We start from the raw sequence: 11,970 nt of genomic DNA, 5'->3' as shown, positions 1-11,970 counted from the left end.
CGGGGGGGGGGGTCCCGGTGCCGCGGATGGGGGTCCGGAGGACCGGCCGCGCAAGAAAAAGAAGCGACCGTCCCTAGGTGGGCTCGAACCACCAACCTTTCGGTTAACAGCCGAACGCGCTAACCGATTGCGCCACAGAGACCACGCTGCCGCCGCCGCCGCCGCGCCCGCCGCTGTGGGCAGCGTGGACCGCCCCGGTGCTCGCCGACGCACGCCGCTCCCGTGTCCCGTGTCCCACGTCCCGTGTCCCTCTCCCCCCCACTCCGCCCCGCCGCCCCGCCCGGTGGTCGCCCCGGCCCCACCGAGGAGGAGGGGGGGTCACGGGAGGGGGGGAAAGGCCGCTCCCATGCAGCCGAAATAGCTCAGTTGGGAGAGCGTTAGACTGAAGATCTAAAGGTCCCTGGTTCGATCCCGGGTTTCGGCAGCTACTTCTTTTCCTGCTGGGACTCGGGCTGCAAAACCGGCCGCTAGCTCTCCCTTAACCCCCCCAGCCCGGGACTGCCAGGCGTCGGTGAATGCACGGCACAGGCACCCTTCCCCAAACGGTGCTCCAAGTTGTTTTAATGTCCTAGAAACAAGCACGGGCAGGTACAGATAGAACGCTGCGCATGGGAGGCGGCCACTCAGGTGAAGGAAGGTGCATCCATTAAAATTGGACAACCATAACGAGTCGTTTGCTCTGGGCAGAGATGATGTATGCGAGTACCTGTTTTAAATAAAGCACAAGAACAGAAAACAGTAAGTTTGCTTTCTTGTACTCACCCCTATGTTTAATAATGTGAAACTACAACACTGAAATGCGACACTATGCTTTTATCTGACATACAAAAATAATCTTCACCTGATGAAACATACAGGTTGAAGTGTTTCCCTGCACACACTGCAGACCACAGCTTAAAACTGGTGTTTGAAATAAATGAGCATATTTGAACAAAAGTAATGACAAGCCTTTGAGTTTCACTTCATCCAACTTTTAATTGACTTAAGACCACATAATTCTGTACATCACAAAACTGAATTTGGTCTCAAGGTACGAGGAGTACTGTAAGTAACCTTTAACAGCTGGTTCAGAAGTTGAAAGTGGTTTTTAAAGATGTAAACATTTTAGTGTGCTTCAACACAATGTATACTCTTAGTTGTCCTTAGGCAGAAGAACACATTTATGATTTTTAAAATGAGAATTCATCCGTGTTGAATTAAACTAAGATAGCATTAGCTGAAAGGTATGGAAAGTAAGGACTGAGATAAAGGTAAGGTGATTGGGGAGTTCTGCTTCTGTGCAACAGTTTGAAGAAGGATCTCAACAGTGCTTTAGGAATTTTAACTGAGAAGTGTAGACATGATTAAGTTTTAAAGGAGGGGGAACCTTGAGGATATGCCAATCTCTGAATCACCACAAACAGCACCCAGCTTCATGGGCTGGAAGTGGAAGCTTCTGCATTCTGAAACAGCTCCACATCTCCATTTGTAAGTGCCACGTGCATCTCCAGAATTAACTCTACCAACCTGCCATCAAATTTTTATACTGTTGCAGAAAATGCATTATCCCTTCTCACAGGTTTTAATGAAAAATGAAGAATAATCCAATTAAATACCTGTTCTATTCCTACAGTTTAGGTACTTGTGAATGTCCCTTTGATAACGTGAAAAAGGATTCCAAACGCATATTGAAACTCATTATAGAGTACAGAGTAATTAAAATATATTCAGATAGTTACTGTAGCCAGAATACACATCAGCATCCCAATGTACATTTAAACTTCTTCCTTAATTTCAAATCATCTTGACTTCTATTGGACAAGCGAGTAGATCACACTTTCATTATAAAATAGAAAAATACTAATCATTGGGCTTTTATCATTAAATACTTATCAATAACACCGCAAGTCTGTCAAAGGCAATTTGCAATATGCTACACCTTTAGCTGGGGGAGGGAACTACACATGATTAAATCTGATATTTAAATCAGACAGAAAAGACAATCAGAAATGTTCCTAAAATCATGGCCTCAAAAAACAAAACAGCATTCAAAATGGTTTCACTTTTAAATGGAAAAATGAATACTTTTTGGTGGGTTTTTTTTAAGCAAACATTTGATTCCTTTTCCACTGAATTTTACAATTGTCCTATCAACAGAAACAAAGCCTTTGTTATTCAGATTGCATCATTAGGTACCAATTTTATTTCTCACATGTTGGGAGACATGTAAAGCAAAAATAATCAACCCACTGGAAACATTTTCAGACAGGAAACCTGCATACATTCAGTAGCAGTAAAGTCATGAGTCAATACACGGCTACATAATTTACCAGTACATGTTTCTCCGAGAACAATAGCCATTCCTTTGTCAGACATTGGGCCAAAATAATCAATATAGAACTTAGTGTTGTATCAAGCAGCTCTGCAAAACACTTGCAGTCTTTGCAAGTTCCATGTTAAGAGCACTGAACAGATGAGGACCGAGGCGGCCGCACACCCACAGCGCTCCTATGCGGTTTGCATCGTCTTTTACAGGCAGTTCAACATGGCAAGACCAAGGGAAGCAGTGTGCAGCTCCAGTACGCAGAATTGAGAGCAAGGACTGAAGATAGAACTGTATCTGACAGTCATACAGCATTATAGTGACTACAGCTTTGAAGACATACACATGGATTTTAAAAAGTAAGAATTACACATTTTATACAAATAACCACTTCATTATATACACTCAGTGCCAGTATAACTTGGGAAAGTTTGTACCACTGTTCAGCTGCTGTCTGCAGATGCTGGTTTGGTCTTGCACTTTTTTCTTTCTAGAATTTCTTCATCAAATATTTCTCTCTCCCTGAAAAGAAATACATTGACGTTCTATAGTAAAAAAAAAAAATCTTAACATTTTAAACAGTTTGCAGTGTGTTACAGTAACTCAGCAAGAATGTTTCCCAGGTTTAATCGTTTTGTTACTTAGACAATGAGAAAGCTTGCCTTACAGAAGGGAGGATACTGAACTCCTGCCCTTATACTCAACGCTTGTCCATATAGACAGTAAACTAGTAAGAAAAATTCAGAGAATACTAAAGAGATACCTTTTGCTCACAGATGGTCCTTTTATGTATTTCTCTTCTGCCTTCTTGTAATCTATGTCATCCACAGCAGAAATCGCATAAATGATGGCCTATAAAAGTATTCAGTTCATTTATACTCACGAAACAAAAGCTCAATTACAAGCGATTTGAAACTGTCTCAGTAGATAAGCCCATTTTTAGAATAAGGTTCCTCAATCACTTAGAAAATTGAGTGAAACTGCTTGTTGTGTACATGAAGTTCTTAAATAAATAACACAGATTTGTCCTTTACCATTCCCAGGAGAGTATTTTTATAACCAGATTAAGATATTCTTCACAGTAATTTTGTTTCTACAGAAGTTACTAATGTTTTCCTAGGAAAGTTATCCTAACAACAATAAGTATCTAAAAGTGCAACTGTAAAAACAAACAATGCACCCCCCCAACACACACAAAGAACCCAAGAAAATCCAGAGATAACTTGCCAAATTAAAAAAAAACATCCAAAGCTTTGAAGAGTTTCAGAAGTAATCAAAATACACCAGAAAGCAATCAATCTGCCTTTAAAAACATCATACTACCTAAAGCTTCTCCATTCTGTGCTAATGGCTTAAAAAAATCAGCACTTAGAATTACATTGGTTCACCTCTCACCCCTAACCCTGCCAGCCTACTAATGCCAACATCTGCAGCACCCGCAGGAAGCACACAGTGATTAATACTGGGGCTTTATTATTTATTTTCTCCAACATGTAATGTAAACATGTTTGTTCTCTGATTACCAGCCCATGAACATGACTTAAGGGCCTCCTGCACTGATCTTAATATTCTTTGCCCGAGACATACATAGAAACTACACACAGTTTCATGCCCCTTGAGCTGAAGGGACTGTGACCCAAGCTGGTAGGCAGGCAGGTGTGAATATACCTGCCTGGCTCAAACATCACCCAGCTCCCAGGGAACACTCCGCAGTCATTAAACTCGAATCAGGTAACACTAGTGTTACTTACTTACTTCTACGTTTACTTTTCTCAGCTTTTCGTATTTACTTACTTCAGGCAAAAGGACATCTGAAATAAATTTTATTCCATCTCCACTTATTTGATGCAGATTTTTAGCATCTATTTCACGATACACTTCCTTCAAGTAGTTCACTACAAGGTCTAATTGTTCTTCATCCTCTAAATATGTTTCAATGCAGGTCACATACTGCCTTGAATTCAGGAATTCCTTCAGCCAACGGGATTGTTTTCTGCTTTTCAAAATAGCCAAAAGATGCTCTTCGGCCCCCTTAGTCTTCACTATAAACTCCACTATCTTTTTATTCGCTTTATCTCTAGCAGCTCTTGTTCTGTCAGGAAGAAGTTTCTTGGAGGGCTTCTGAGGTGAAGTTTCTGATAAATACTCTTCAACATCTTCCTCTGCCGCATTTGGAAAGGTCATTTGGACTAAACCTTGATAACCTTCTTTTCTAACTGGGTAACCTGAAAGAAAAGCCACAATCATTCATATTTAAATACACAAAACAAGGGGCTCTCTCGCATACATACTTACATAAACAAATACAAAATAAGTGACTTCCTTGATAAGAGAGAAGTTTTTCTTCCTCCCCTACTAAAGACAGTAAAAAAACACCACTACCAAAATCTTAATTTTGCCTTAAAAAAAAAAAAAAAATTAGGGAGTTGAAACTCTGACAGGAGCTCTGAAATGAACTCTCTACAACGTGAAGTAACCAGTTACCCAGTTGTCTTTAACAATCAATATTTATTTAACTTTTGTTGTGGGACTGAAAAACCTTAGAGTACAATAATGGTGTGTAGTAATTTTAATGGTAGCCCCACACTGGGTCTGATGCCTAACTCAACACACACGTGTAAACATTAGAGCTAAACTTGCCTACTAAGAGAGGAATATAAAAGATAATGAATTCACTTACTGATATCAGCAGCAAAATATTCCAAGAAGGATCCCGTAAAAGAATGACAACCTAAGAAGCCCAGAACAGGGTTATTTATCAGTTCAATTAAGACTATGAAACAAAGCTGACAGTTTTGGCATTATCTTTTTTCTGACGTATATCAGAATGGATGACATTATCCGACTCATCTACTTACCTACTCTAATTCGATAGTCAGAAATCAATCGAATACACCACTCAATTTCTTGGCGATAATCTTCTTTGGCTCGTTCCTACAAAACAAGAGCTGTTTACAGTCCTAAAAAGAGTAGCCTATTAAAGCTCTTAGGTCTAGGACACTAACCAGGTAACAGAAACAGCTAATAATAATGAATCAAGGTTTACTTGCAGTTTTCTGCATTCTCCTGAAATTCAGCTTCTGCCATCACTTTGTCACACAGCATCAGAGTGGCTTTGTTGTATGTAGAAAACCCACAAGTGAAAGCACAGTAAGAGTCCTAAGCAACTGCCTGCCTTCCACATACACAGTGTTCTTAGCAGCAGCCTCACTGAGATGGAAAAAGGTGTTGGGGGCTCCCCTTCCCATATTATTCTCCATCTTGTGGAGCATGAATTATGTTTAATTACTTTGTTGAATAGAGTGAGAGAGAACAGAGAACCGCGAACAAACCCAGAGTAGCCAGCTGCACCACACTCCTCCCCCAGCGTCAGTTATACATTGTGTACACAACTTTATTTTTTCCAACACATGTATACACTTGCAGTTACATGTTACTGGTAGTACTTACTATGAGCTCCTGCTTTTCTTCACAATCAAAGTGCTTCAGATTCTTAAGAGATACCGAGAAACTTGAAACAAAAGAAACACAGTTAGGGAAAAAAGGTAGTTGAGTTGCATCTCTATTTATTCACTGCAGTTGTACACCCTCCTGAAAATTAGGTTTCATAACAAATCCATAACGCAGGTTTTACTAGTTTTGGTTTTCATAAGAAGCTGGAGCTAAAACTATAGAATCTTTTAACGAATGAGAAGTACCTCATTTTAAAACAAAACTAAAGGCAGGCCTGCATTTCCAAGAAGTTTAGGCACCACACACACAAAAAAAAAAACCAAACCACTAGCTGGGTCCCCAGCCCTTTTTTTTTTATTCCTCACACAAGCGTCAGCTGTTCACAGGAATGCCAGCCTGTCTCAAGTGGCAGCACGATAAAGCACCTAGCCCACACCTGCAAATCCTCACCTTACTTGGTCCCTCCCTTCCAGATCAACCTTAGTTTTAACTGACATGTAATTGCCCTGTACCAGGAAGAGAGTACAGGACACTGCCTAAAAGAAACTGAAAGTTCAGAACATGATCAGGACCCACAACATTTACCCTTTTTTCTTGTCATTTGTATTCCCTTCTATCAACAGCACGCATGCCTTTCTGTGTTTCCGCTTCACATTTTTTACCTGTTGAAAGGATAAGGTCTCATTAGCATCCTAAAATCCTAATACCCTTACAAAGCAGGAACATTTTCCATCAATATTATACAGTACACCCCATACTTACAGGAAGTTACACAAATACAAAAAATTAAGTTTAAAGTGGCAAGAATAGCAAGTTACCCCAATGGAGCATTTTTGGTAGTGCACAAGGACCCATCCTCTTTCTTTTGTTAGTTGGGTACAACAACCCTAATTCATGATACAAGATATAAAGGCTCAGCAGTAATCCTCTGCTCCGACATAAACATGTGTGAATTAACCACATTTATTTTTTATGTGCTTTTGTCATACGTAAATTTACTTCTATTATCTTTGGAATGCTTGTACTGGAAGATCTTTAACATGTGCGGCTCTACACGAGTCAAGAAGGGCAAAAGACACTCAAGAACTCGGTAAGCTGCTCCTTATCAGACCCCTTGCAATATCACTCTAAGAAGGCAGCGAGCTGTTCTTACCACTGCTGGCCAATAAGGATACCTTCGCAATTTGCACCAGACCAAAATCCCTTCTTCAATTGATTGTGGTTCTACGATGAAAAATAAAGTAATTTTTCTTTGAAAAAAAACGAGACAAGACAGTTAGCTCGCCCTCTCTTATCAGCCTCCTTCCAGGAGTTTCACTTCAATGCTTTTACAAGTTTCAACTAAGGTGACAGGGCATCCACCCCCCCCCCCCCCCGCCCCCGCAAAAGGCAGCACACATAATTCTGAATACAGGAACTCAGAAATTTCAATCCTAGGCCCTTGCCCAGTTTCACAATGATTTGCATTTCATTCTGTTTCAAAATGCCTTTCTGGGGCATCCAAGAAATGCATTTTATTCCAAGCTTGAACAAAGCTGGATTCACTTTCTAGAAAGGTTAGGTTTCATTAGCAAGGCTTGTCAGCAAACTAGAAGCACATGTACCCTAAAAGGGCACACCAATCTTGGGTGAAAAAGTGTCATATAGGTACACTGATGTCTCACCTTGATGTGATAAAATACTAGGAAGTTCTTCATCCTCCTCCTCTTCATCTACTAGTGCTGAGATGCGATAGAGACTCTCTGAGGAAACTACCTTTGAAGACAGGTCAGACAATTCCAGTCCTGCCAACAGCAGCAAGCACCAGCATTCGTAAGGGTGGAACAGTGATTAAAAAAGTATCAGCTTCCGACCAGGTGAAACACACGACCATGGAAGTGACCCCACAGGAGGGTGAGTCACCGTAACACACACACTCTCAATTCTCTGCCTAGGTAAAGGCCTAATAGTCTGAATAAAAGATGAAAAAGGGAAAGCAACAAGAACAGGCTGGTTTCAGGACTCTGTACCAGCCTGCTCCTTTACATAATGTCATTTCATCTCAGCACTGACCTGCACACTAACTAGATAGCAGTAAAGAAAAAAACCAAACCACCTGCATGTGAAATTAGCAAGTCAGCAGTAATTCTTACTCTTTACTAGATAAGTCCAGTTTTTCAATGCAATACCCTAAACAACTCCAGACAACCCAAATGCCACACTAGTTTTTAGCCAGTATTAGAGCAACTGCATTTTGTGCTTCTCCAAAACTTAAAATTAAAATCAGCAATTTAAGAACCTCATTCACAAAAGCAATGCAACATTCCAAGAGAACAACAGTGCTCAACGATCAAATGGGATGAGGTTTTCCCTTCCCCAAGTGATATGCCCACCTTCATCTTCCTCAAAGTCAGGCAGTTGAAACTGCTTTATTTTATTTATAACCACATGTGAAGTAGTCTTATTTTCCTCCTTTTTATGCTTATTTTCCTCCTTTTTATCAGAAAGCGTCCCATGGTTAGAAGGCCCAGATGAAGATTCAGGGCAATTCCTTTTTCTGTACGAGGACACCGTTGCACCAATGTCTCGTTCTCCATTAATCTGTTTTAAACTTGCTGGCTTTTTTCTGCCATCTAATTGTTTTGCTAGACTTTCGCTTTCACTATTGATGCTTTTTTCCAAGTCATCTGAGGCACTTTTACAAGAGGAATCCAGTAACGTCCTTCTAGGCTGACTCCTGGTGTTTGCCCTGCTGACAGGTACCACTTTGTCAGACTGGCAGGGGACAGACAGAGGAGACCCTTCCTCAGCAAGCGGCTGTGCTTGATCCTTGGGGAAATCATTCCTACACGATACAGGTGATCCTGCACCTCTTGGTCTTTTTCCTCCTTGCTTACTTTTTTCCTCCTTTGGCTTAAGCGAGACTTTATTTTCTGGTTTGGACTTTGTCAACAATCCGGGCTTGATTTTTTTCTGCCTTGGTAGTGATTTTGATTCTGGTACTTTGCAGTTTTGACTATCCAAGTCTGAGGTACTACACAAGTCCCCAGTACCACATATGGGAGGGTTTGTTCCACTTTCACTTGCTTTAGCACTCTCCTCCAAAATGAACGAACCTCTCTGGTCTTGTTTTTTTGTATCAGTCTTCAGGCTGGGGTTATTTTTTTGTTCTCTTTTCTTCTTGGAAGTCTCAGGCTCCAACTTTGCCTTAGAGTGAAAGAGCAATTGGCATCTACATAAGGAGGTAGGTGAGAGAGCGCCTGCATTGTTCTCCTGGGATAACGGAGTATTTGGTCCCTCTTCTGAAGGTGGTACTTGTCTGGGTGAGACATTTTGATTCAAAATATCCAGGGCAATTTTAAGAGAACAGCGATATTTCAGTTCTTCCACAGCGTCACTGGAATCATTCCTTTGATCTGATGAAGAACAACATGCAATAAATGCAGTAATCTTTATTTGTATATAAGAAATAAGAAATTTTATTTATAGTATATCTTCTGTTTAAGATGCAACTTAACACTTAAATCATCTGTGATTAAGGCAAAGAATATAGAGACACACAAAGTGCAAGATTCCAACGCCTTATTTTGATGGAAGTACACACAAGTTCCTTCACCATTCCTTCCAACACACTACACAAGGGAAGAGCAAAAGTAGCTGTGATAACGTTTAGTCTGTTTTCAAACTTTATGGATGGAATGGAAAGAGGGGAGAGGAAATGCAAAAAAAACCCTCAATAAATACATAAGTGAAATATGTAACTACTGTCCCCCAGGTTGAGTTTCTGTGTATATTTTACATTCAGAATACATACAAGGCAGCAAATGTTTTGACATATCCTCACCTAAGTTAGAGGCAATGTTTTCTATACATTCTTTCTTCAGTGGTACAGCATCTGCACAGTTCACACTAATCCTGAAAATACAACAAAGCTGACTGAAAACATCACAGTGTTAAGCACTACTAACAGCACAACACTGCTTTCATCTGGCAATAACTTGCAGTACTTTTTTCCCCAAATCCCATACTTGTTAGCAGAAGGAAAAAAAAAAAAACCACCACATGAAGAACGCCCGAGCTAACAGTCAGCATGTTGTTTATGGATGTTCCATGAGACAACTACATGGCCAGCTCTAAAAAGGCAATGGGTTTTGGGATAGCCATCTAATCCTTCTGTAAATCAATGATCTCATTTCACAGATATCTTCAGATAAAGGAGCTACTTTTTTTAATGTCTAAGAGTGCAAACATATGACAGTAACAAGGATACTTAACTCTTCTTTCAAGCCAAGTATTTCAACTTTAAAAGAAGTCTCCTTTGCGTTAGTAACAGATGTCTTCCCAGCAACTCCAGTTTTGCACAAAACCTACATTAAAGAGAAAAACTTGCATTTAAAATCCTTGACCAAGTCTGTTAAGATTCTAGGATAGATCTGATGTGAAAACATTTTCAGTATGAACAGCACAGAACAGACTGACATTCCATGGCATCTGGTTGCAGTATTAGGATCTCTATAGATTAGCTCTTTTTTAAAGTATATACGTGTTTACTTGGAGCTCACTCTTACTGCTCCATTTCATCCATTTCTAAGTTATAACCACAAACATTTCCTCATTTGTACATCTGCTTTACCTTCGCTGGCCACAAACGCTTCTTCCACATGCAAAGAACATACTCTTGTTCTGTCATGACTGTGTTTCACACAGAAAAGGAAAATCCCAGCGTGCTCTGAAGAAAAAGCAAATAAAAGAGTTACCCAACACTTGGTCCATTTTTGTCTTCCTTTTTTTTTAAAGAAATAGAGGACTTAAATAGAACACATTATTACAATTATGTATCATTTTACCTTCGAGATCACTGGACTGATATTACCTTGCAGGCATTCTCCAAAATTAAGTCCTAACAGTGTATCTTTCTATAGCTGTGCAACATAAGAACATCTTACTGAACATGTAAGTGTAGAAAATACCATCACAAATAAATAAAAAAAATGCTGCTGTGGGCCTGCACATTCTGCAGCTCCCTATGACCAAATCCTGATAACGGAGACCACTTGTCACATCCGACAAATTATGCCATGCTGTGCCAATTTTTATGTGTAGTTTACAACTATAACCTGCGTGAACCAGCTAGAGTCCTCGCGTGTTTCTTAAAGACTTGAAAGGCTTTAAGAAAGACCCCTCAAGAACAAGAAAATCTTCCTGTACTTACAAAGCCGAAGACTCAAGTTTCCTCGGCGCGCTGGAACTCGGTCCTGCCACCGAAAGATAGTAAGAAGTAGATATTGCTGCTGCACTGAAGCGCCAGACCCCGTGGGCCTGGGGCAGGGGCACAAAGCCTGTCACTGCCACGCCGTTTAGGGAAACTCTGAAGCTCCCAACAGCCCCCACCTCAGCCCGCTCCCCCTGCCCGGGTTTCCCCTCCCCGGCTTCCACCGCCTCAACAGGACCCGCCGTGAGGAAAGGGCTGTGAGGAAAGGGCTGGGACGTGGGGGAAGCAGCCCCGGTGCCCCCAGCCAGGGGGTTTCCGGCCACGCTGAGGGGATGGGCCGCCCTTCCTCACCCCCCCCCCCCAAGTTCCCCCCACGAGAGGACGGGCCGCCCTTCCTCACCACCCACCCCCCAAGTTCCCCCCACGAGAGGACGGGCCGCCCTTCCTCACCACCCACCCCCCAAGTTCCCCCCACGAGGGGACGGGCCGCCCTTCCTCGCCCCACCAAGCTCCCCCCATGAGGGGACAGGCTGCCCCTCCTCGCCCCACCCACCCCTCAAGTTCCCCCCATGAGGGGACAGGCTGCCCCTCCTCACCCCCCAAGCTCCCCCCATGAGGGGACGGGCCGCCCCTCCTCGCCCCCCACCTCCCGAGTTCCCACCATGAGGGGACGGTCCACCCTCTCCCCGTTGCTGGTGCGAGGCTCCGGGCCGCCCGCCCCTCAGGGTCCCGGTGTGTGAGGGGGGGCTGTTACCGTGCGCGGGCCCGACGCGGACAGCGGCGTCGCGCCCCCTCCCTCCATATCCGGCCGCCCGCCCGCCCGCGTCTGCGCATGCGCCGGCCTCCCCTCCCGGCAACGACACAACCAATCAGCGACCCCCGCTCGCGCTCAGGACGCCGCCTTCCCTCCGCCAAAACACACAACTCTCCGGCCAATCGAAGCGTCCGCTCCTCCGGTTGCTCCGCCCCCTCGGCTTCTCCCTCTATTGGAAGAAGGAGGGGGTCGGGGCACGCCCCGCCCCCG

At 42.8% G+C, this 11,970-nt stretch overlaps 1 protein-coding gene and 2 non-coding genes across 4 annotated transcripts; 1 reads left to right on the top strand and 2 right to left on the bottom strand.

Annotated features, from left to right (window-relative positions):
- Positions 1 to 68: 68 nt before the first annotated feature.
- TRNAN-GUU lies at positions 69 to 142 on the bottom strand. The gene has a single exon. It is a non-coding gene; the product is annotated as a tRNA-Asn (tRNA).
- A 209-nt stretch (positions 143 to 351) lies between these two features.
- On the top strand, positions 352 to 424 carry TRNAF-GAA. Its single transcript has one exon. It is a non-coding gene; the product is annotated as a tRNA-Phe (tRNA).
- A 531-nt stretch (positions 425 to 955) lies between these two features.
- On the bottom strand, positions 956 to 11,814 carry PWWP3A (PWWP domain containing 3A, DNA repair factor). 2 transcript variants are annotated; one of them, XM_030032222.2, is made up of 15 exons: positions 11,701 to 11,814; positions 10,947 to 10,989; positions 10,368 to 10,463; positions 10,010 to 10,101; positions 9,579 to 9,649; positions 8,128 to 9,150; positions 7,420 to 7,539; positions 6,909 to 6,979; positions 6,341 to 6,417; positions 5,753 to 5,813; positions 5,161 to 5,236; positions 4,983 to 5,033; positions 4,097 to 4,527; positions 3,066 to 3,154; positions 956 to 2,824 (listed from the first exon to the last, which is right to left on the bottom strand). In XM_030032222.2, the coding sequence occupies exons 3-15, from the start codon at positions 10,422 to 10,424 to the stop codon at positions 2,746 to 2,748; spliced, it is 2,298 nt and encodes a 765-aa protein (XP_029888082.1). In that variant the 5' UTR covers positions 10,425 to 10,463; positions 10,947 to 10,989; positions 11,701 to 11,814; the 3' UTR covers positions 956 to 2,745. The 2 variants fall into 2 exon arrangements, with proteins under 2 accessions (XP_029888082.1, XP_029888083.1); XM_030032223.2 differs by having other exon boundaries at positions 11,608 to 11,773.
- Positions 11,815 to 11,970: the final 156 nt, after the last annotated feature.

This window comes from Aquila chrysaetos, chromosome 12, assembly GCF_900496995.4.
Source record: "Aquila chrysaetos chrysaetos chromosome 12, bAquChr1.4, whole genome shotgun sequence".
Lineage (NCBI taxonomy): Eukaryota > Metazoa > Chordata > Aves > Accipitriformes > Accipitridae > Aquila > Aquila chrysaetos.
This window is presented reverse-complemented; position numbering and strand designations above follow the sequence as displayed.

Coding starts and splice junctions, on each gene's coding strand:
- PWWP3A (XM_030032222.2), bottom strand. CDS start 10,424: ATGACAGAACAAGAGTATGTTCTTTGCATGTGGAAGAAGCGTTTGTGG. Junction 7,540..8,127: donor TGACTTTGAGGAAGATGAAG/GTGGGCATATCA, acceptor TGCTGTTGGCAG/GACTGGAATTGTCTGACCTG. Junction 5,034..5,160: donor TGACTATCGAATTAGAGTAG/GTAAGTAGATGA, acceptor TGGGCTTCTTAG/GTTGTCATTCTTTTACGGGA.